Source organism: Leuciscus leuciscus (genome assembly GCF_965113295.1).
Source record: "Leuciscus leuciscus genome assembly, chromosome: 12".
NCBI classification, from domain to species: Eukaryota; Metazoa; Chordata; class Actinopteri; order Cypriniformes; family Leuciscidae; genus Leuciscus; species Leuciscus leuciscus.
The window spans coordinates 31,671,985-31,696,137 of record NC_138736.1 but is presented as its reverse complement, the minus strand read 5'-3'; the positions used below and the strand labels follow the sequence as shown (position 1 = coordinate 31,696,137).

Sequence of the window (24,153 nt, the reverse complement as noted above, 5' to 3'; positions counted from 1 at the left end):
AATTAGTTTATTTGCCAGTTGATGAACTCCAACACGTACTCGTCCTTTGAATTACAGATGTCTAAGGTTGGTCGATCAAATTATTTTTATTGTATTCTTGTTTATCGGCCTCCTGGGATTTTGGGTCCTTTTCTGAGCGACTTTACTGACTTTTTATCCTCTATCATTAAGTTGAATAGAGTTATTATTGTCGGTGATTTTAATATTCATGTGGATAATGCTGCATGTAATACTGTTTTAAATTTTTTTAATTTAATGGATACTTTTAATTATGTTCAACATGTCTCAGGTCCTACACATGATAAAGGACACTTGCTTGATTTAGTGTTTTCTCAAGGTTTAAATATTGACGATGTGTGTACAGAGGATGTCTATGTTAGTGATCATAAATGTGTTTTATTTAATCTTGCGTGTAACGAAAATCCACTGCCGGTCAAGCGGGTGTCTTGTTCTCGCATGATTACCCAAGTTGCTGTTGAAAATTTCTCGACCGCTTTTGATTCCAACTCGGTTATTATCTTAAATGACATTGACAGTTCTGTACAGTCGTTTAACGATCATTGCACTCTGTTACTGGATAAAGTGGCTCCATTTAGGAATCGGCATATTCCCGTGGTTAATACTTCTCCATGGATAAATGATGCCATTCGCAGTCTCAGACGTGTGTGTCGGAAGACTGAACGCTTGTGGAAATCTACGCGGCTCCAGGTTCATCGTCTGTATTTCAAAGAGTTACTGACTGATTTACATGAGATGATTAAGGTGGCCAGAGCGCTGTATTTAAAAAATTTGATTTTAACTTGTAAAAGGAATCCTAAGACTTTGTTTGACACTATTAATTGTCTTGTGTCTCCTGTTACATCATCTGTACCTGTTTTTTCTAACGATGATTGTAATAATTTTTTGTCTCATTTTGTGGGTAAGGTTATGGCTGTTAGGGCTAGCATTTTACCATCAGCTATCCCCTCTGTAATTATCACAGAGCGGCCCTCAATTTTAAGCTCTTTTCAGTCAATATCCTTTAATGATCTTATAAAGATAGTTTGTACGATGAAACCTTCTCAAAGTCCGGCGGATATTTTGCCTGCTTCTGTGGTCATGGAAACTATTACATCCATTGGTCCATGTTTGGTCTCAATTGTTAATCTTTCGCTAAAGTTGGGCCAGGTCCCTAGGTGTTTTAAACACGCTGTTGTTCAACCGCTCTTGAAAAAGTGTAATCTTGATGTTACATCGTTGAACAACTATAGGCCTATCTCTAAGTTGCCCTTCATTTCTAAAATCCTGGAAAAGGTTGTGGCAATGCAGTTGAATGATATTTTGGAGACTCATAATATTTATGACAAATTTCAATCAGGCTTTCGCAAAAATCATTCTACTGAAACCGCCTTACTCAGGGTATCAAATTACATTTTGATGGCCACAGATGCGGGAGAATGTTCCGTGTTGGTTATGTTAGATCTCAGCGCAGCGTTTGACACGGTGGATCACTGCACTCTGATTAATAGATTACGCTGTTTAGTAGGTATTTCAGGTTCGGCTCAGGATTGGTTTTCATCTTATCTGTCCGATAGGACTTTTTCGGTATCTGTTGGATCCTTTATGTCTGATTCTGTACTTTTGTCCTGTGGTGTGCCACAAGGTTCTGTGCTGGGCCCTTTGTTGTTTAACTTGTATATGCTTCCTCTTGGACAGATTATTAATAGTTTTAAAACAATATCTTATCATTTATATGCAGATGACATTCAGTTATTGATTTCGTTTAGACCTAATAGTCTAGATAAACTGTCAGTTCTACAGGATTGTTTAGTCTCCATTAATAAATGGATGGCAAACAATTTTTTGCAACTTAATAAGGATAAAACTGAAATGATGATCTTTGCTCCTGACAATATTATACCTAAGATTAAGCAGGTTTTGGGGGTTTCAGCCACTTCAGATTGTAGTGAAATAAGAAATCTAGGTGTCTTTCTGGATAGAGCCATATGTTTTAACAGTCATATAAAGTCTGTAGTTCGCTCATGTTTTTTCCATCTTAGGAACATTGCTCAGATTAGATCGGTGGTCTCAAGAAAAGAGATGGAGATGCTTGTTCATGCCTTCATCTTGTCACGTCTGGACTATTGCAATGTTCTGTATACTTGTTTGAATAAGTCTTCTATGGAGCGGCTACAAGTTGTACAAAATGCAGCTGCAAGGCTTTTGACTGGTACCAGTAAGTGGTCTCATATAAGACCATTTCTTAAGGACCTTCATTGGCTCCCAGTTGAATTCAGAGTGCAGTTTAAAATTTTAGTTATCACTTATAGAGCCTTGCAAGGTCAGGCACCTCTCTATATTCAGGATAATTTACATAAACATTCACCGGGTCGGCTCTTACGTTCTTCTGGTCTGGACCTTTTAGTTGTCCCTAGAACACGTCTTAAGACTAAAGGTGATCGTGCTTTTTGTACTGTGGCACAGAGGCTTTGGAACTTACTTCCATTAGCACTGAGAACTATGGGTTTTGTCAATTCTTTTAAAAAACACCTAAAGACGCATCTTTTTGGACTTGCTTTTATTTAACAGCAGTGGTTACTTGTTATTTCAGGTTTGTGAAGATTGTTTCTGTGTGTTGTGTTATGATAGATTTATTGTATGCATGTTTGATCCTTTTTATTAACAGATTGTAAAGCACTTTGTGACTTCTTGTCTGTGAAAGGTGCTATATAAATAAATTTTACTTACTTACATATCTGCGTTCTCCCTGGTTTCCGCTCGTACTGCCATAGTAACCAGAGCCCTCTGATAGTAACCAAGGCGACAGACGTGGACAACTGTGTAGTTCGTAATGTCTATCTGCACGCTGTTGTTGTTTCGTTCAAACATTATGGACCATGGCAAGCAGACTTTGGATAACAAAGGAGAACTAAAACGAGAATAAATATCAGCGCGGTGTTTTTGAGATGCCGAGAGCTCCACGGCCGAGACTTCGACCGCTCCTACATGTTCTTTATTAAACAGGTGAGCACATTTACATAAAACTAATCAATGTTATATAGTTCAACAATGATAAAATGTTAGAATATGATCCGTATGTTATTCTAATGTTGATCTAGCTTACTGCTAGTCTCATACAGACAAACTTACACATAGAATAACATAAATTTCAACACATTCAAATGCAGTTTAGTGTGATAATGTATTGTTAGACCAAGTGAAACAGTGCTGCGTTACCTCACAAGTTTAATTTGTCTAATAAACTGACCTGTGATTAGTAATTCTGCACTTGCGTGTATAGTTCGGTAGAATGAAATGTCCATATTCCTTTTATATCTGTGGGACTCGCGTCGCGTGTGGAGCTGATAGCTGTCTCTTAGCAATCCCGACCTGCTTCATATCACAGTCATGATAAAAACATCGATGTATTTACTCATCCATAACATTATTAGATCGGTCGGCTTGACGTTGACGACAAGATCCATAATTCTTAGCAAATGTTGCGTCATCAAACTACGCCTTTGTTATTGTAAGAGGTTAGCGACCCCTAGCGGCGAAAAAATTACATATTGTATGTTTAAACAATGTTTTTGAAATAAAGCTGTTTTTAATTTTCATTGATGAATTATTGCAGTGTTCGGACATATTGTAGACTGTTAATAATAAATTATATGCCTATAATTCATCGTAATCGACCTAAATGTTTTAGACAATTTCCAATGAGGAGGAGTAAGCTTCTATGTAATATTTTATTATCCTCACAGCGCGTTGGTTATGCGGTGATGCGCTATGAAATTATTGCATGGCAATTTAATTATAATAGCCTATCAATTTAATAATAAAAGTAGCCTTCCCTAATAATAATAGTAATAATACTACTAATAATAATTTAATACATAAATTGGAAATGCTAAATCATCTTGATATGGATAGCTGATGCTTGTTTTGACAATATCTCTGGATACATATCGTATAGGCGCAACCCGGCACGAGGGTTTATCGCGCTGATTCGCGCATATTTCACACGTAGCCTATAGTGTGAGTAGTAAAGTCGCAGCTCGACGTTCGGACCGTATAGTATGAGCACATAAATCCTGAGTTTTGGCTTTACATCGCATGCAATCTACTCGTTCAGTGTGAGTAGGTAGGCCTACAGTGTATGAATGCCTTAAGTATGAATGCGAGCCGTACATCATCCGCCATGTTGACGTTATCATGTGACCTACGACGTTATCATAAGTGCAACACCTTAAAAAGATATGAGCGACAGGTTAAATTCATCTATTAAACTCGTCATCTATCTTGATATTGACGAAACTTGCTCATTTTGTGGTCTTGAAGAAACAGCTGCCCATTTATTTTGTGATTATAGTAGCCTATAACCAATAAATTATGGGTTGATTTAAGTTCTTAGATTTTAATCCACTAATGTGACCCACAGTTTTATTCTTAAAGATATAATTTTTTATTATGAAACACCCAAATCGTCATCTCTTGAATATGTTGTTAAATTTCTTCATTTTATATGCAAAAATGTTCGCCCACAAGCAAAAGTCGCTTAAATCTCCATTGTTTTCTTCTTTTTCTTGTTGAATTTAACTCTCCCTCAGGCTTAGCAAACAAAAATGCATTCTCTTTATGTATTATGATGAATTATTGAAAGATATTTAACCTCGTCATTGTGCTTTTTGTATATATATAGATTTTTATTGCTATAATCTAATATTATGATGTATGCAAACCCATGCTATTTATGTTTTCTGGGTTTTTTTTTTGTCATTATGATCGTAATTTTTTTTTGTGTGTGTGTGTGTGTGTGTGTGTGTGTGTGTGTTTGTGTGTATGATAAACAGGTGTATGTGTGAACTTGTACCTTTAAAAGGACCAGTTTGAACCATGATTTAAACCATCAGAGTGAGGGACCTTATGGCCGATCCTCACTTTCTGTTACCCCTTTAAAGCAACACCATGTAGTTTTTTAACATTCATAATATATTTCCAAGACTGCATTAGTCAGCTGATGTCACATGAGGGTGCTGTTCTACAACAAAACAAATGAGCATTAAACTTGACTGTGGATGACAAAAAAAAACAAAAAACATTCCAGCATGAAATAAAAGAAAGAATCTAATAGTGAATGTTGTTCTAACCATTACAATAGAGTCTGTGTTTGGAAAAACACATGAGCAAATGAACATCTGTTTTTCTATAGGTGTATTGATGAATGATAGGTATTGTCCGTGTATTTTTTACTCCTGCAGATATTTCCAGTAAAGAACATCAGCAGAAAAGGGCTCATCTGAAATCTTATCCAGGATCTGAGCAGCTTTGACACTAGATGATGAATATATCACCATCTGAGACACCATCTGTATTTCTTTCAAAGAAGATTTTCTAGTGAACTGTTGTTATCCAAAGGAAGAGTTTTGTTTTTAAAGGAAAAAAAAAACAAAAAAAAACAACAACTATAGAATAAAATAAATGACAAAATGTCAGAAAAAAGAACAAGTTTTTGTTATTTAATGCTACCTTTTAATGGTTATATGTGTGTTTACCGATGTAATGTCACAGGGTGTTTGCAGGCAGACAGACGAAGACAGATAAATAAACTTCAACGAAATTTAATAGCAAGAATATTCAAAAACAGGCACACAGTCGTTAGCAAACAACTAAACATGATCATGACCAGACAAAGAGTGAAGACAGGGTAACAACTATATAGCGAACTAAACAAGTTAATTAATAGAACAAAGCTGGAACATGAACAAATAATGATGTGACCATGATAACTAAAGAGTGGCGGGAAATCAAACTAAGGAAGGCATGAACTGAAGAAATACAAACTAAAAGTCCTTGAACTGAATAAAACTGAACTTAGTGGTGACAAATGTGTTGGACAAGTGCTATTAAGGGTTTTTTTTTTTTTTTTTTTTTTGTGTTCCTGACTGTGTATATAACAGGTACTTTTGATAAACAAAACAATGGGTTCCACTTTATTTCGATAGTCCACTTTAGACATTCTACTAACTATAAGAAACTTTGCAATTACTTGTCAACTAACTCTTATTAGAGTATAAGTAAAGGTACGTTGGTTAGTGTTAGGTGTTAGGGTTAGTAGAATAAGTTGACTTGTAGTTGCCAAGTTACTTATAGCCAGTAGAATACCTGTTGGGGGATCATCACAAAATAGTGCAAGCATATATTAAGCAGACAGTCTACTAATACTCTAATGGCAGTTAGTTGACATGTAGTTGCAAATTTACTTATAGTTAGTATAATGTCTAAAGTGGACTATCGAAAATAAAGTGTTACCAAACAATGTATAATCAGTGTTGGGAAGAACTTTGGAAATGTAATAGGTTACAGATTAAGTTACCTTAAAATGTAATAAGTAGTGTTACTACGGGTATATCAATTACTTGATTAAAGTAATGCAACTGATTACATTTGAAAACATTTGATTACTTTTCTAATTTCCAGCACTGATATGTATTTTTTATCACTCGCCCTATTGTGGCAACTCTTGTTTGATTGATTGAAACAGCCTTTAAATGGCAGGAGACATTGTGCACATCAAAAACAGGCAAAGCAACAAATGAATACAGAAAATATTCAGATGTAGCCATTGACATTTTCATAAGTAACTAATTCTATTTGGATTAAGAATGAGTTACCAAGGTCCTGCATGGGAACATCAAACCAGGAGTAGCTTTCACAAGCCAATGAGAGAGGCGTTGCTTAGAAACGGGGTTCCCTGTGTGTAATGGGGCCCCAAGAGATGAAGAGCTGATCGCTCCTTTTGAAAGAGCTGGTCCTGTCCAAGTAAACCCGCAAGGCACGTACTAGCCGCAGAGCGTCCTCTGATCCTCCATGGAAGTGAATGGAGTTGGGTGAATAGCGGAAAGCTCAATCACCTCATATGTGAACGCTGGGAAGCATTGGCTTTAATGCCAGGTTGGGCCTGAGAAAAACCAAGCCAGAAAAAAAAAAAGAAAAAAAATTCCCGGAGCAAAGCTGTCTTGAAAGACAGGAGCTTAATGGAGAATATTTCCCAGGGGCTCAAAGCCTCCACATGCCTCCACCCTGACATGCAGCGATAGCCGCTAAATAAACTTTAATAGAATAAAAAAAAAATGCCACCAAAAATATGAAAAAAATAAAATAATAATAATTCAGTAACTGAGCATTGATACATCAACTGGCGCCTTTCACACCATTCCTTAAACACACACCACTTAAAGGCACCATTTAGAAAAGGCCCTAGCATTCTGAATAGTCAAGTCAAGTCAAGTATATTTGTATAGCGCTTTTCACAATACAGATTGTATCAAAGCAGCTTCACAGTATTAAATTAAAATAATACAACAAAGTTTGTTTCAAAAGGAATTTATTGATTGATCAAATTTAATTAAATATCCCCAAAATATCCCCAACTGAGCAAGCCAAAGGCAACAGTGGCAAGGAACCGAAAAAACTCCATCAAGTGACCTAATGGTGTCCTAAAACTCCATCAGGTGACCTATTGGAGAAAAAAAACCTTGGGAGAACCCAGGCTCAGTCGGGGGCCAGTTCTCCTCTGGCATTTATGAGCTAGAGGCCAGATTGTAGTTTGAACTGTAAGATTATATGAATGCCTGACTGAAGAGATGCGACTTTAATCTAGTTTTAAACTGGGAGAGCGAGTCTGAGCAATGAACAGTATCAGGAAGACTATTCCAGAGTTTTGGAGCCAAATGTGAAAATGCTCTCCCTCCTTTGGTGGTTCTGGATATCCTAGGTATGACCAAAAGCCTTGAATTTAGTGATCTTAAAGAGCGCGATGGATTATAGGGCGATAGAAGATCCGTTAAATAGACTGGAGCTAAGCCGTTTAGGGCTTTATAAGTCAGTAGCAATACCTTGTAATTAATACGGAACTTTATAGGTAACCAATGCAGTGATGATAAAATCGGTGTTATATGATCATATTTTCTTGATCTCGTAAGAACTCTAGCGGCGGCATTTTGGACTAACTGTAGCTTGTTTATTGAGGATGCAGGACAACAGCTAATAAAGCATTACAGTAATACAGTCTTGAGGTCATGAATGCATGAACTAACTTTTCTGCATCAAACACTGATAGCATATTACGTAGCTTAGCAATGTTTCTAAGGTGGAAAAAGGCTGTTTTTGTAACATGAAATATGATTTTCAAAAGACAGGTTGCAATCGAGTATAACACCCAGGTCTTTTACTGTAGAGGATAAAGTAACAGGACATCCTATGATGTTAAAGTTGTATTGTGCGAGGTTTTGTGGGCGGTTTTTTGAACCGATAAGTATTACCTCTGTCTTGTCTGGATTTAATAAAAGAAAATTACGCGTCATCCAATCTTTTATATCTTTAACACACTCTGTCAATTTGGAAAATTTAGCGTTTTCATCCGGCCGTGATGAAATATATATTTGAGTGTCATCAGCATAACAATGGAAACTAATTCCATGTTTCCTTATAATATTTCCAAGTGGCATCATATATATTGAGAATAACAGAGGGCCTAACACAGATCCCTGCGGCACTCGTTATGATCGATTTTTCTCCATTTAAATAGACAAAATGGTAGCGGTCAGATAGGTATGATTTGAACCAGCTTAATGCTTGTCCTTGAACACCAGTATAATTTTGTAGTCGATCTAAGAGTATTGTGTGATCTATAGTATTGAACGCAGCACTAAGATCAAGTAAAACTAGTATTGAGATACAGCCTTGGTCAGAAGCTAAAAGTAAATCATTTGTGATTTTAACGAGCGCAGTTTCAGTGCTATGATGCGGTCTGAATCCAGACTGAAACTTTTCATAGATATCATTTTGTTGCAAGAAAGAGCCCAGTTGAGCGGACACCACTTTTTCTAATATTTTAGACATAAATGGAAGATTTGAAATGGGTCTATAGATTATTATGATCTAATTGTGGTTTCTTAATGAGAGGTTTTATAACTGCCAGTTTAAATGTTCTTGGAACATGACCTAAAGATAAAGACGAGTTAATAATATTGAGGAGAGGCTCTTCCACAACAGGTAACACTTCTTTCAGTAGTTTAGTGGGTATAGGATCTAATAAACATGTTGTTGTTTTAGATGAAGTGATAAGTTTATTTAACTCTTTTTGTTCTATAGTTGTAAAGCACTGTAATTGTTCTTGCGGGGTGATAATTGAGGCTGAATTATAAGGCGCAATTGAAGATTGAACGTTTACAATTGTGGTTCTGATGCTTTCTATTTTCTCAGTGAAGAAGTTCATGAAATCATTACTACTGAACTGTAACGGGATATTTTGTTCGGGTGACATCTGTTTATTTGTTAGTCTAGCCACGGTGTTAAATAAAAACCTTGGATTGTTTTGGTTGTTTTCTATTAGTTTGCGGAGGTGCTCAGCCCTGGCCGCTTTTAGGGCCTTTTTATAACGTGACATACTGTCTTTCCACGCAATTCTAAAGACCTCTAAATTAGTTTGTTTCCATTTACGCTCTAAATTATGGGTTTCTCTCTTTAAAACATGCGTAGTATTGTTGTACCATGGTGCTTTAATTTTCTCTCCGACCTTTTTTAATTTAATAGGTGCAACCACATCCAATGTTCTAGAGAGAATGGTGCTCATAGTGCTAGTTAGTTCTTCTAGTTCATCTGTTTGTTTGGGTTCAGGCAGCAGCTGAGACAGATTAGATAAGCAATTTGAGAAATTATCTATGGTGGATGGGAGGATTGTTCTGCCTGGTTGATAACGCGACGCCGCATGACATATTACAGCAGTACGCAATATGCAAGTTACCATGTAGTGATCAGTGACATCATCACTTTGTGGAATGATATCTATATCGGTTGGATCGGTTCCATGTGATATAATTAAATCGAGTGTATGATTAAGACGATGAGTTGGTCCGGTGACGTTTTGCTTGACCCCAAATGAATTTAATAAATCTGTAAACGCAGCCCCTAATGCATCATTTGGATTATCTACGTGTATGTTAAAATCTCCAACAATTAATGCTTTATCGACATTGACTAATAGGTCTGAGAGAAAATCTGCAAACTCTTTTAGGAAATCAGCGTAAGGCCCTGGCGGTCTATATACGGTAGCCAAGGCTAGAGATAATAGGGATGTTTTTCTAACATCTAAGAGCGTAACATTTAGTACAAGTACTTCAAATGAAATAAACTTATAACCCGTTTTCTGAGTAACATTGAGAATATCTCTATAGATGGTTGCAACACCGCCGCCACGACCAATCAGACGGGGCTCATGCTTATAACAGTATCCAGATGGAGTAGACTCATTTAGATCAAAATAATCATTTGGTTTAAGCCAGGTTTCAGTAAGGCAAAGTACATCGAAGCTATTATCTGTGACTATTTCATTTACAATAACTGCCTTAGGTGTGAGTGATCTAATGTTTAGAAGACCTAGCTTTAGAAATAATTTTTGTTTACTAATAGCAACATTTTCTGTTTTAATAACAATTCGATTTTTCCTAGATCCTGCAGTAGATTTATTATTTGATCTCACTAAACGAGGAATAGACACGGTTTCTATGCAATGTTCTACACTAGTATTTATATCAGTTAAATTGGTGCAGCAGAGACTATGATTTGGACTTTTGGTTACTAGTCAAAGGGTATTTAACATTTTGGAGATGTTATCCGACAGAAGATCCGCTCCGAATCTGCTTGGGTGTAAGCCATCAGCACGGAAAAGCCTAGGACTCTTCCAAAACAGATTCCAATTATTTACAAAGAACAGTTTCTGCTCATTGCACCATGACATTAACCATTCATTTAGCGCAAATAATCTGCTGAACTTTTCATGCCCTAGCCGGTACGTGGGAAGCGGTCCTGACACAATGATCGTTGTTTCAGGCGATGTGCTGCGTACCGTATCGATCAGATTCCTGAAGTCTTTCTTCAGAACCTCCGTCTGGCGCAGCCTGATGTCGTTCACTCCCGCGTGCAGGACCACAGTTCCGACGTGCTCGTCACCGTTCAGGATCTCGGGAACGCGAGCAGCGATTTCAGAAACACGAGCACCAGGAAAGCAGTGACTGTGCACCTTACTTTTACCTAACGTAGCGTGTACGTGCCAAACGATGGAATCGCCGATGATCACAGCAGCATCGCGTTCTGTTTCGCGAAGAGGGGAGAAGCGGTTTTGTGTGGATAACTCGAAAACCGGGAGGGTCGGAGAAAGTCTTGGTCTAAACCTGACTCGCGTCTTCCGCTGCGGAACCACCCAGGCTTCGTGGTGGCGTGTTGGAGCCGGCGTGAACGAGACCATGGCTGATCGCGACCGATGCTGAGGAACGCACGGAGTAGACGCGGTCAGAGTCAGCGGGTTAGTAACGTTAATCACTGATCTGTGTGCATCGGCGCGTGATGTTTCAAGAGCTAAACACCGGTCTCTCAGCTCGGCCTGTCTCAATAAAAGGTCGTGGATCTATTTCTCAACAGCTTCCAGCTCAGACTGCAGTGCGTGCAGCTCAAATGTGTCCTCACCTGCACCAAAAGGTAGACTACTTACATCTGATATATTCGCCATTTTAACGAATGGACAGTAAGTTAGCAACGACGCTACCAGTGATGCTATCAATATTAATACTAATTTATGACTGAAGTCTTGGATATAATCCGCTTTTTTTTAGTGGTAGGGGTGTAGAGTACTTTGATATTACAAGCAAGTTTCATACATCAATCGATTCTGTTAAATGTGTATTATTTTTGTGTATACTCACAATAAAAACAAAGTGTTGTGCTTTTTGCCAAATAAAGAAAAATAAACGTGATGCGAGTTCTGCCTTCTCTCTGTCAGTGAAGACCATTCTGAAACGCGTCCGAAAATGAACAATAACTCAGCGAATACTGAGTCAAACAGGCATACAGACACACAGGCATGAAGCTTGAATTCTCTTCTTTAAAATGAGGTAATTTATATAAAAAACAAATATTCTCATCTTGTGAAATCTGTATTAAAAGAGAGCGATTCCAGTCGAGCTCATTAGAGCTCATTCAAAGGTAATGTGACTCCGCCCACGGAGAGCGCGTGCTATTCAAACGCAAATTACTGAGGCAAACCTGTGAACGCCCCCATATCAGCTCGAGAAAACACAAGTTTAATCATATCATTGTAGCCTACGTGTTTACACCATCTGGCAGCGCTGTGAGGAATAATAATAACGGAAAATCTACCTCAGAGTGCGGGTATTGCAGGAGAGAGGATCCGAATATGTAGTAAGTTTTTTTTCCTTCTCAAGTTAATCGCGTTTCTGTGAATGAATGAACGGCAGCCGCAGAGATGCGCGCTGTTTATCACAGCTCGCAAAAAGACAGTTTAAATTTAAATTGCGTCTCTGTGTGAATGAATGATGATGTTTTAGCAAACTGTATTGCTATACTGAGATGAGTAAACTGAAAATTAACATTTATATGCCCTAATATTTCATAAAAACAACGTTACAGTCAGGCGTTTCTGTTTGTGAATGAATGTTTCGGTTTTAGCAAACTGTATTGCTATAAAAATCGACTGAAATGTTGAAATAAAATGTATTTGTATAAGCAACGTATTAAACTGCAAATTAACATTTATATTTCTTATAATAAAAATGAAAGAGCTATGTTACAGACATATGAAAGACAACATTTCGTTGATTAGTTTTGGATAGATTATACATTTTTACTGTAAAATATCTGCCAACTCAAATAAGCCAATATTTGTTTGCCAATATTTACTCATGTTAAATATAGTATGTTTTGTCAAAAATAAAGTAATCAAATAATCAATCAAATCCTTAACTTTGAAATATGTATGATAAAATGTATACTTTAGTTTTTACAAAGAAAGATTACACTTGAATTGTTGTTGTAATTGTAACCTTTTTAATAAAAAAATATATTTACAAGGTAGATGTAAACAAACTATTAAAAGGTAATAAGGTAATAAGCCTTTTCTTTAAATAATTTTTATTGTGTTTTATTAGTGACAAATTTGGGGAGAGGATAAATATTCCAAAACTGAAAATACAGTATGAGAATTAACTGCACAATTACTAGACATGTTTTCCTTGGATATTATAGGCCAAATTGCAAGCACAATATGTGGAAAAATAAAAAATAATTGAGATGCTTCCAACTGTTGCTCTTGCATTCTTGTGGCTCAGTGACTCACCTGAATGAAAGGGTCATTAAGTATGCAGGCCCCATTGTCTCCTAAGGTGTGAACCACTAAATATGCATGATCGTTGACGCCCACTCCGCATATTGCCTTTCCAAACAGAAAGTGCTTTGCAAAATTCAAATCAATGTATTGTGTTATGTGAATGATAAGGGCAGGATGATTTTCACATCATTTTGAAGAAAAAACACTAGGCAATGACATCTATTAGACAAAAGTCTTATTGGCACATATTTAGTATGTGTTTTATGGCCTTATTTCAGAAACTTTAGTTTTTTCAATAACCACGCATAAACATTATTCTCTCAAAAATGCAGACATGTACATTCTTGTTGCTCACATATTATGGTAGCCCTGTTTGTGCTAAATAGTGTGTAATTTTTTTTTGCCATTAATATGTTTATAAGCAACTGAAAAAAGCACAAATGTCAGGGCATGTCAGAACATCTCAAGGACCCCAAAAACACCTTAGACCCCAGAGGGTTAAGAGTATCCGGCGTTGGATCACTAATAGGCTTGAGACGCGACTGCTCAACAGTCCGCGTTGTAACTATGAGGTTTGAGCAGTAGTGCTTCTCAGTGAGGAAAAGTAGAAAATGTTCGTTGTAAGTGAGTTTAAAGAGAAAAATCAAGAATTATAAATAAATCAAATCGACAACGCATTCAGACGCAACGCATTCAGACGCGACGCATGCACATTCGGTCTACTTTCTAAGTGGGCTGGTCCTGGCCAGAATAACAGCAAAATGGAAACGGGTTTCATGTAGAATAGTGGCAACAACACATAAGGGGAGCCCCAATGTGTTTAAGTTCACGCTCTTGCGGGCCAGGCCCAGAGGGCAACCTTGTCACGATCACGCTAAAACTGAAGAGAGGCGCAGGATCCAAATGCATTAAACAGGGTTTTATTATAGGGCAATCCAAAAAGGGTAATCAACAAACAGGCAAGGGTCAAAATCCAGAATATCAGTCCAAAAACATAAAACAACCAACTTGACTGGAGACAGGAAACTCGGGAACAAAACGGTGTGACATCTAACATTGATCCACAAGGAACACAAGACAAACAGGGCTTTAAATACATGAATGACAAGGGGATAACGATAGACAGCTGGTGATTACAAACTACAGACACCTGGGTGTAATTTACAGACAGAATTGTGGGAGATGAAGTTCTTAGTGCAAGACACCGTGGGGGTAAGGAGGACATCTAGTGGAGACCTGGGGAACACAACCAGACACTGTGACATAACCCCCCTTCTACGGAGTGGCTCCCAGACACTCCAAGACAGGACATGGAACAAAACAAAAGTTCAGGAGGGAGGTGGCACGGTGGAGGATCAGGGGGAGGGACGGGGGGCCAGGTCCATGAAGGGAAACAGAAACAGTGGGTAACAGATTCAAAGGGGACCAGGATGACACAAATAGCCCATTGGGCGGCCGGGGCGGAGCGAACAGTTCATCCGGCGACCATGGCGCAGACTCTTCCTCTGGCGGCCAGGACGGTGAAGACCCCTCGGGCGGCCACGGCGGTGAAGAACCCTCGGACGGCCACGGCGGTGAAGAACCCTCGGACGGCCAGGGCTGAGACTTTCCCTCGGGCGGCCAGGGTGGAGACCTTCCCTCGGGCGGCCAGGGCGGAGACTTTCCCTCGGGCGGCCAGGGCGGAGACTTTCCCTCGGGCGGCCAGGGCGGAGACTTTCCCTCGGGCGGCCAGGGCGGAGACTTTCCCTCGGGCGGCCAGGGCGGAGACGAACCCTCGGGAGACCAGGAAGGAGACGACCCTTCAAGCGGCCATGGCACAGGAACCGACCCCGACTCAGGAACAGGAACCGACACCGGCTCAGGAACTGGCACCGACACCACCGGCTCAGGAACTGGCACCACTGGAACTGGCCCTGGAACTGGCACCACCGGCTCAGGAACTGGCACCGACACCACCGGCTCAGGAACTGGCACCGACACCACCGGAACTGGCAGTGGAACTGGCCCAACCGGAACTGGCACCAACGGCTCAGGGACTGGAACTGGCACTGGAACTGGTACCACCGGCTCAGGCACTGGAACTGGCACCACTGGAACTGGCACCACTGGAACTGGCACCACTGGAACTGGCACCACTGGAACTGGCACTGGAACTGGCACCACTGGAACTGGCACTGGAACTGGCACCACCGGCTCAGGCACCGGAACTGGCACTGGAACTGGCACCAACGACTCAGGGACTGGAACTGGCACTGGAACCACCGGCTCAGGCACTGGAACTGGCACCACCGGCTCAGGCACTGGAACTGGCACCACTGGAACTGGCACTGGAACTGGCACCACCGGCTCAGGCACCGGAACTGGCACTGGAACTGGCACCAACGACTCAGGGACTGGAACTGGCACTGGAACTGGTACCACCGGCTCAGGCACTGGAACTGGCACCACCGGCTCAGGCACTGGAACTGGCACCACCGGCTCAGGCACTGGCTCCGGCTCTGGAACAGACACTGGCTCCGGCTCAGGAACAGACACTGGCTCCGGCTCAGGAACAGACACTGGCTCCGGCTCAGGAACAGACACTGGCTCCGGCTCAGGAACAGACACAGGCACCGGCTCAGGAACAGACACAGGCACCGGCCCAGCGTTCATCTTGTCCGGAGACCCAGGCTCGGCAGCGGCCATCTTGTCCGAAGACACAGGCTCAGCAGACGTGACGTGAACAGGCTCGGTGGTGGCCATCTTGTCTGAAGACACAGGCTCAGCAGACATGACGTGAACAGTCTCGGCGGCAGCCATCTTGTCCGAAGACACAGGCTCGGCAGGCGTGACGTGAACAGGCTCGGCTGCGGCCATCAACGTTTCAGCAGGCGTCTTGTCAGGGGACACAGGCTCTGCGGCGGCCATCTTGTCCGGTGACACAGGCTCGGCAAACGTGACGTGAACAGTCTCTGGCTGGGCAGACGTGACGTGAACAGTCTCTGGCTGGGCAGACGTGACGTGAACAGTCTCTGGCTGGGCAGACGTGACGTGAACAGTCTCTGGCTGGGCAGACGTGACGTGAACAGTCTCTGGCTGGGCAGACGTGACGTGAACAGTCTCTGGCTGGGCAGACGTGACATGAACAGTTACGGAGGGAGCCTTTCTCCTCCTCCTGTGTCTTGGAGCTATCGGACTCTGGACCACCGGCACTGGGACCACCGGCACCGGGACCACTGGAACTGGGACCACCGGAACTGGGTCCACCGGAACAGGGACCACCGGAACAGACGCCACCGGCTCCTCCGCAGCGGAAGCTTCCGGGACATTGGGGGAATCGGGGGTCTTTCTCCTCCTCCGTCGCTTACGACAGTGAGGTGCAGGCTCTGAACTGGGTTCTGGGGCTTGAGCGGTGTCTGGTCTGGGCAGCGGCGATGCACACTCTGGACTGGGCAGCGATGATGCAGGCGGGTCCGATGCATCCCACCGAGCACGATGGTGGAGATATTTCGTGAAGCCCGGAAAATCTAAAATTTCCAGCCCCTTCATCTCCCACCGAGGCAAGGGATCATCCAGACTAACATTAAATAAGTCCTTTAAAGCCATCTCACCCAATGTCAGTCCCTCCGCAGCAGCGCTGAATTTGAGTGCAAAGCTCGATACGTCGGTCCCCCTCTGACGGAGAGACCTTAAGGCTGCGTACCTTGCAATTCTCTCCCGAGAAAAACCGGGCGCAAAACCCCGTCATGCTGGATCCATCTCTTGGTGGATCAATCTGTCACGATCACGCTAAAACTGAAGAGAGGCGCAGGATCCAAATGCATTAAACGGGGTTTTATTATAGGGCAATCCAAAAAGGGTAATCAACAAACAGGCAAGGGTCAAAATCCAGAATATCAGTCCAAAAACATAAAACAACCAACTTGACTGGAGACAGGAAACTCGGGAACAAAACAGTGTGACATCTAACATTGATCCACAAGGAACACAAAACAAACAGGGCTTTAAATACATGAATGACAAGGGGATAACGATAGACAGCTGGTGATTACAAACTACAGACACCTGGGTGTAATTTACAGACAGAATTGTGGGAGATGAAGTTCTTAGTGCAAGACACCGTGGGGATAAGGAGGACATCTAGTGGAGACCTGGGGAACACAACCAGACACTGTGACAAACCTTGTCTAGATGAAGGTGGTAAATTTCCCCGTTGGCTTGGGCATGCATCAGGTGCATCAGTCATGGCAGAGCCATGGTGTTTTGGGCCACCTGGATGCTATCAAAATCAGAGTCAGGCTCAGTTCTCTCACCCTGGCCAGAGTCGGCTTTATGAGGCAAAGGGGAGGAAATGCGTAGAGCAGCACTCTATGGATAGGCTAATGCGTCCAAACCAAGCGGCAACCTCCCTGTCTCTCTCTTGAAACCAACACGGAAGTGAATTCAACGGCAATTCATTGACTGGCCGCTTGAGGCTGGGTGCAGAAGTGAGTCAAATCTTTATCTCCCCCATGTTAAAATACCCAACTTTACCGCAGAAAAAAACACGTTTACAGCCTGGTGCAAAAAGTGGCTTTGGTCTATTTAGCTTATTTTTCCCTTCATGACAACTGTGAGGGGGGTGATTTTTTTTTTATAACTCATCCGTTTACATTATATTTAGCCTTAAAGTTCTGCATAATTAAGGGTGTCCACTTTTGAGTGAAAGGTGGATTCCCGCTGCAGTGGTCATTAGTCATCATTAGCCGTTTGTCTGCTGTTTGCTAGCCGTCACGTTACCTCAGCTAATTGTCTGACTGTAAAAATAAATAAATTCGGGAGTGACGCGCTACCAAAATGGCGACGGTCGGCCACGCCCACTTTAGGCTTCAAAAACGGTCTTCAGAAACCTACGGATGACGTCACGGACACTACGTCCATATTTTTTTACAGTCTATGGTCCACACAGAAGGGGGCGTCCACATCCCATAGCAAGAAAAACATAGGACAATGGGCATTTTTGCTAAATGTCTGAATGTTCCTTCAAGTATTTGCCCACATTGTTTTTAATGCTGTATAGCCCTGTGTTGCGATCAGGGCTGTCCCAAGAATGGGGCCATTCATTGTCGAACTCCAAATTTAGTTTATTTTTAATTCTTAAAAAAAAAAAAAAAAAAAAAAAGCCTTTGTAAAGTAAATTATTTTATTGACAAAATACATATATATTTTTTACCCCCTTAGATCAGAAAACAATTTAAGCTGTCAAGATGTTACAACATGCCCCTCATATGTTAAAATGTGCCCCAGCTATGGGGCATGTTGTCACATTTCACTTCCAGTCTTTCAGGGTAAATACAGAAAAAGTAAACACTGTAATAATGAAACAAAACCACATTAATGTACTTGTGAAATTAATGTGGAGCAAAATTAAAACTTTAAACCCCATGTGGATTTACACAACCTGAGAAAGTCAAAAAGTGTTATGTTGTGGCTGTTCCCTACATCATTTAATATTTATTTTGTTTGCACTGGGACACTGACCATAAAATACACTTAAAAACACAGCATACAATGATCATAAATATTGATCATTTTATTTGTGTGCTGCAATCCAAATCATCAGAATTCATGCTCAAATGTTAATTGCTTCATCACCAATTGCAGAATATTGTGAGGAGCTCTAGAAACATGTAGACAATGTAAATTGACAACAATGGGACAACAAATTTCCTTTCTGCTGTTTTTTTTTTTTTTTTTTTTACAGAAATAGATTTTTTTTCTCCTCATTACACTTACTTAGAAATGAAAGTAAAAGTGTGGCATGTGCAGGAAATGTCGATATAAGGAAACAATTATCAAACGACGAAACGACTGAATCGACGACAGTCTTCTGTCACACAGACTCTATCTGGAGATATATGGTAAGTTTTCCTTCAAATTATGATGCTTACATTTGACTAAAATTAAAATATATATACTGACTATGCTAAACAAAAATAGGGGTGGAGCAGGGCACAACCTAACGCTGAGCTAGTTGTAACACACGGTTCGAAACTTTCCACACATGCCAGCATGGCAAAACTTAGTGCATTTACTAGTTGCCATATCAATATCTTTGGAAGATATTACTGAACATTTATTAAACCATAGCAAAAGTACATTTCTTAATCTTAATTTTTCATCTCTGTTTTTTGTGTTTATTTAAAACATACAAATATGATATTATTTTAAACGTATATCTGTTATTTAAAGATTGAGATAGTTCTTTACTGGTGATCTAAACAGCAGAAGACACTATCCGGGTTTAAATCCTATTTGCGCAGATGGGGCACGTTGTAACACTGCGCTACAATGTGACCCTATTAGAAGAACTATGCTATTCTATTCTATACTTGTATAAATAATATTGAGAAACCCTGAGAAAATAAAGACAGAGTCAATGTTCAGAAATTATTAATTATTATCATTATTATTATTATTATTTTTTAACTATGCTGTATAGCTGTGTTTTGTGGTGTGTTTGTTAAACTCAAATTACATAATTTTTAATTATTAAAAAATGGCATTATTTTAAACAAAAAAAATTTATAATTCTATTTTGACAAAATATTTTATTTTGTCTTGTTTATTTTTTTTATTAGATCAGATCACATGTAAGCAGTCATATGGACATGTTACAATGTGCCTCTCACATGTTACAACATGCCCCACCTATGGGGCATGTTGTCACATTTCACTTCCATTCTTTCAGGGTAAAATCAAGAAAAAAAGAAAAAAAGCATACACTGTATTAATGAAACAAAACCACAATTGTACTATACATGTGGGAAATCAATGTGGGAAAAAATACATTGAAAAAACAAGCTGTTTTATTAATATTACATAGGATGGTATAAATCACATGTTTTACAGAGCAGCAATTCTTTTTGAATTTTCTAACATTAGAAAGAAATACTATTATATAAAAACACTGAGACATGGATCAGTTTTGAAAACAGTGTTTGACAACTGTTACTAACAGAGGTGGGAATGTCTGTGTGTGGTTACCCAGAACACACTATATACCACATACTCTAGCAACACCCCATCAACTGCATAGCAAGAGCCTAGCAAAGTATAAATTTGTCTTTCAAACTTTTCAATCTTTATTACAGTTTTTCTTGATTGCTATTAACACACAATTCATGAAACAATTCACTGTTTTCTCACAACTATAAGCACAATCTCAAAACGATACACCAACTTGCACAAACCTCAAACTTCCAGGTCAAAATAAAATGTATTCTAGTCAAAAACATTCTCTTCTGTCAAAATCAAACTTTGGTCTCAAATGACACAGAAATTTTAAATACACAGACTACTCCACTGTGAACACTGAACACTGGTGAGGTAAATCCATAATAGAGTAACAGAAACATCTTATTGAGATTGAGAAAAGTTGAGTTCATGACATTTTTTTATTTCCTCAAAGAGAAAGACTTAGGGCCCTATCTTGCACCCAGCGCAATTGACTTTGTACACCGACGCATGTATCATTCCTATTTTGCACCCGCGCAAAGCGGACTTTTCCCTCCACAGACGCACGTCGGTTAACTAAGAAATACACTTGCGCTCCCCAGGGCGGTTCAGCGCAAAGAGGAGGCGTGTTCCGGCGCAAACGTTCTCTCATGCTATTTTGCAGGTTTAGAAAACAATTCCGCCGATGACCGAAAAAAAACAGTTTAAAGTCAGTGGCGCGTTGCGCATGTTATTTATATGCTATTTTAAGGGCCATAATCAATGTAGCGTGTGCACAACGCGCATACACTTTTATTCTCTCATCTACACACAGAGCAGTTATCATTTTTGCAAATCATACATTATTACGATAGATAGATAGATAGATAGATAGATAGATAGATAGATAGATAGATAGATAGATAGACAGTTTATTATAAAAGCGATTTAGCTTACACATTTACCCAAATTATCATACGCCTGTTTAACCGAAGTTAATTTGGGTGTGTTTCTCCATCCCCAACGTCCCTGACGACTGGCTGTGAACCGCTCCTGGCGCGCACCTGGCAAATCCGCCGTTATAATAGGAATCCGCTGAACAAGCCCGCCTGCTCTTAAAGGGAATGTGAGATGACGCTCTGATTGGTTTATTTCACGTTACGCCCAAACCACACCTATGAATAATGAAGCTACTTCAGACCAACCCATTTTAGATTTGCGTCGGGCGCAAGAGTAATTTATCTCGCCGGTATAATAGCAACAGCGCTCAAGACCCGCCCACAAAGTTACTTGCGTTTTGCGCTTGATCCTTGCGTTTCAGATCGTTAAAATAGGGCCCTTAAAGGGTTAGTTCATCCAAAAATAAAATTTCTGTCATTACTCAACTTCATGTTGATCTTAAACCCGTAAGACCTTCATTCATCTTCGTAACACAAATTAAGATATTTTTGATGAAATCCAAGAGCTTTCTGACCTCGACAGCAACATAATAACCACTTTCAAAGCCCAGAAAGGTAGTAAAGACATCGTTAAAATAGTCCATGTGTCTACAGTAGTTCAACCTTAATGTTATGAAGCGACAACAAATTTGTGTGAAAAAAACAAAAAACAAAAAACAAAAAAACAACTCTATTCAACAATTTCTTCTCTGTCTGTCTCTGAAGCGGTTCACGTTGTAAACACAGCGCAGCACTTCCGGGTTATATGTCAGAGCGCCAGTTCAGAAATTGGCCGGATCCTGCATCAACATAACACGCATGTGTCGTGGTGCTCATTTGAACAGCGTGGAGACTGACAGGGAAGAGAAGAAAATGTTAAAATAAAGTTATTATTTGTTTTGTTTTTTTGCACACAAAAAGTATTTATATCGCTTCATAACAAGGTTGAAGCACTGTAGTCACATGGACTATTTTAATTTCTTTGCTACCTTTCTGGGCCTTGAAAGTAAGGCTGAAACGATTAGTCAAAATTATCAGCAACATCAATAATAAATATTTGTTGACAAATATTTTTGTTGTTGAATAGTCTTTGATCTCATATGACCTAATGTAAGGGCCTGCATTAACACAGTTTGACCAGTGTGGCGCTGTAGCACAAGACTGTAATTCAGCCCTCCCGGATGCAATTTAAGAGGGGTCAGAAAGCTCCTCATTATATGTTTTGTCTGTAAAGCCGGCTTAATTTCTTTAATTTCATTTCTGTGATTTGACATAACACTCCACCTCCTTAGCCAAACCCAACAACAATGTTCCAAATTATTTTATTGAGTTACTTTAGTAACCATTTAAAAAGGTGTTACAAGTGTCAAGTCAATGAGAAGTAGAGGAGGAGTATTGCGACCTACAGTATATACAGGCTGTCAGCTGACTCTCCTAAACCCCACCTCTCAATCATCTACCACTACAAAGTTCAAAGTCAAATCCAAGAAATCTGTTCGAGAATATTCCAAGTTCTGTCTCTGCAAGCAGACTGATTCACAAACACGCTGATCCCTCAAAAACACTTGTTCGCGTCCCACCAGGCAGACACTGACTAATGCCTAGTTCACACTACACAACTTTAAACGTCTGCAGATCGCTGTGCTGTTTAGAATACATGACTTGCTCTGGAGTCTTGAAGTCGTTGTGTGGTGTTCACACTATGTGACACTACGTAAATGTTCTGCAACAGGGGGTTACACACTACACGAGCTGGCAACAACTCTGTCACCCAACAACTCTATCCGGTCCCAAAACCACATTTTGTCACGAAAACATGCGAAAGAAGTGGAATGGGAAATGGCGCATTGTCTATTTGAAAATGGACAGCGGGACAAAATTGGCGGTAAAAATAAATAAATAAATAATAATAATAATAATAATAATTATAATAATAATATATATAGGCTATACATATACATACATATTATATATATTATTTGCGCAATGATCTGTTTAGAACCCCGAAAAAAAAAAAAAAAAAAGAATATGGGTGAAAGGATGGATAAGCACACGCTGCCCGCAGGGATTGTCTGTCAGATAGAGTTGGAGGTGAGTAAAACATTATAATGAAAAAGCAGATGCCTGTTGTGGTTTGGCAATGATGGTTACAAATACAAAAGGCTTTTGTAATGTCATAACAAGCTGATCATTGGCTGTTGCTCGTCGCAACACGTGACACCACAGGCTATGGAGTCGGCCGACAGCTCCAGATATTTGGCATGCTAGATATTTGTCTGGCGTCAGCGAGCGTTTTTGATGCGTCGTTAAAGGAGAACTCCGGGCAATGTTTAAGTTAATCTTGATCGTTATACCTTTGTGAGTACTGTCTATAGAAAAAAAAAAAAAAACGAACCGGATTGGTGCTTGCAACACGGAGCTGCTACAGCTAATGCCCAGAGCTCCCACTCAGCTAAAACGGCAGTTATGGGGGCATAAACCTAGAGTGTCTTTGTGCCTCTTAACAGACACAAAATGCAATTAAAATGTCTGTCCAACATGAACAGGGCCCTTACATGACAACAAGATGCGTTTAGCAACTTAGCCATTGTTTAAATTCACCTAAATAGTGTTTTAGACGGCTAGATGTAGTCTCGCGCTGAAGTCCCATGGGAACTCAGTTGTAGCCGGAAAAAGGTAAATAGCAGTGTGCAGGTGGGAGGAGCTTGTGTGAAGAGTGAAGATCGGAGTTGCTCACGAGTGAAGAAGAAATGGTTCGCGTTTGTGCCGTTCCGAATTGTGGCAACAGAAATGGAAGGATAAATAAAGTTTACATTACCTCCACAGTGGTTGCACCCGTCTTCGTCCACGGAATGGCATTTTTCTTCAACCGGCCCCGCTGTGTTGTGTCTGTGTAGTCATCCTTGTCAAAGTGTTCGCTGCAAATGCGGTAATCTTTAGCGCATAGTACTTGTATGGGAGTTTGCACATCAAGTTGAAGTACAACTAGCCACAACTGCAGAATCTCGAGGTCATGGAAAGAAGACGAAAAAAAGTTCTTGTATTTTCGCATTCTGTTGCCACAATTCGGAACGGCACAAACGCGAACCATTTCTTCTT

The 24,153-nt window shown here is 40.2% G+C and overlaps 3 protein-coding genes across 3 annotated transcripts in view; 1 reads left to right on the top strand and 2 right to left on the bottom strand.

Moving 5' to 3' along the window:
- LOC309511873 (uncharacterized protein) overlaps positions 1-24,153 on the bottom strand; it is a 163,916-nt gene that overhangs the window by 72,599 nt on the left and 67,164 nt on the right. The gene's annotated exons all lie outside the window — the stretch shown is intronic.
- LOC309511637 (uncharacterized protein) lies at positions 14,086-15,997 on the bottom strand. The gene is made up of 2 exons (XM_082186863.1): positions 15,275-15,997; positions 14,086-15,229 (listed from the first exon to the last, which is right to left on the bottom strand). The coding sequence occupies exons 1-2, from the start codon at positions 15,959-15,961 to the stop codon at positions 14,438-14,440; spliced, it is 1,479 nt and encodes a 492-aa protein (XP_082042989.1). The 5' UTR covers positions 15,962-15,997; the 3' UTR covers positions 14,086-14,437.
- Positions 18,929-24,153, top strand: part of LOC309511863 (nuclear GTPase SLIP-GC-like) — a 35,903-nt gene continuing 30,678 nt past the window's right edge. Inside the window, exon 1 of the mRNA XM_082187220.1 lies at positions 18,929-19,041. The gene's annotated coding sequence lies outside the window, so the exon portion shown is untranslated. The remainder of the gene's footprint in view (positions 19,042-24,153) is intronic.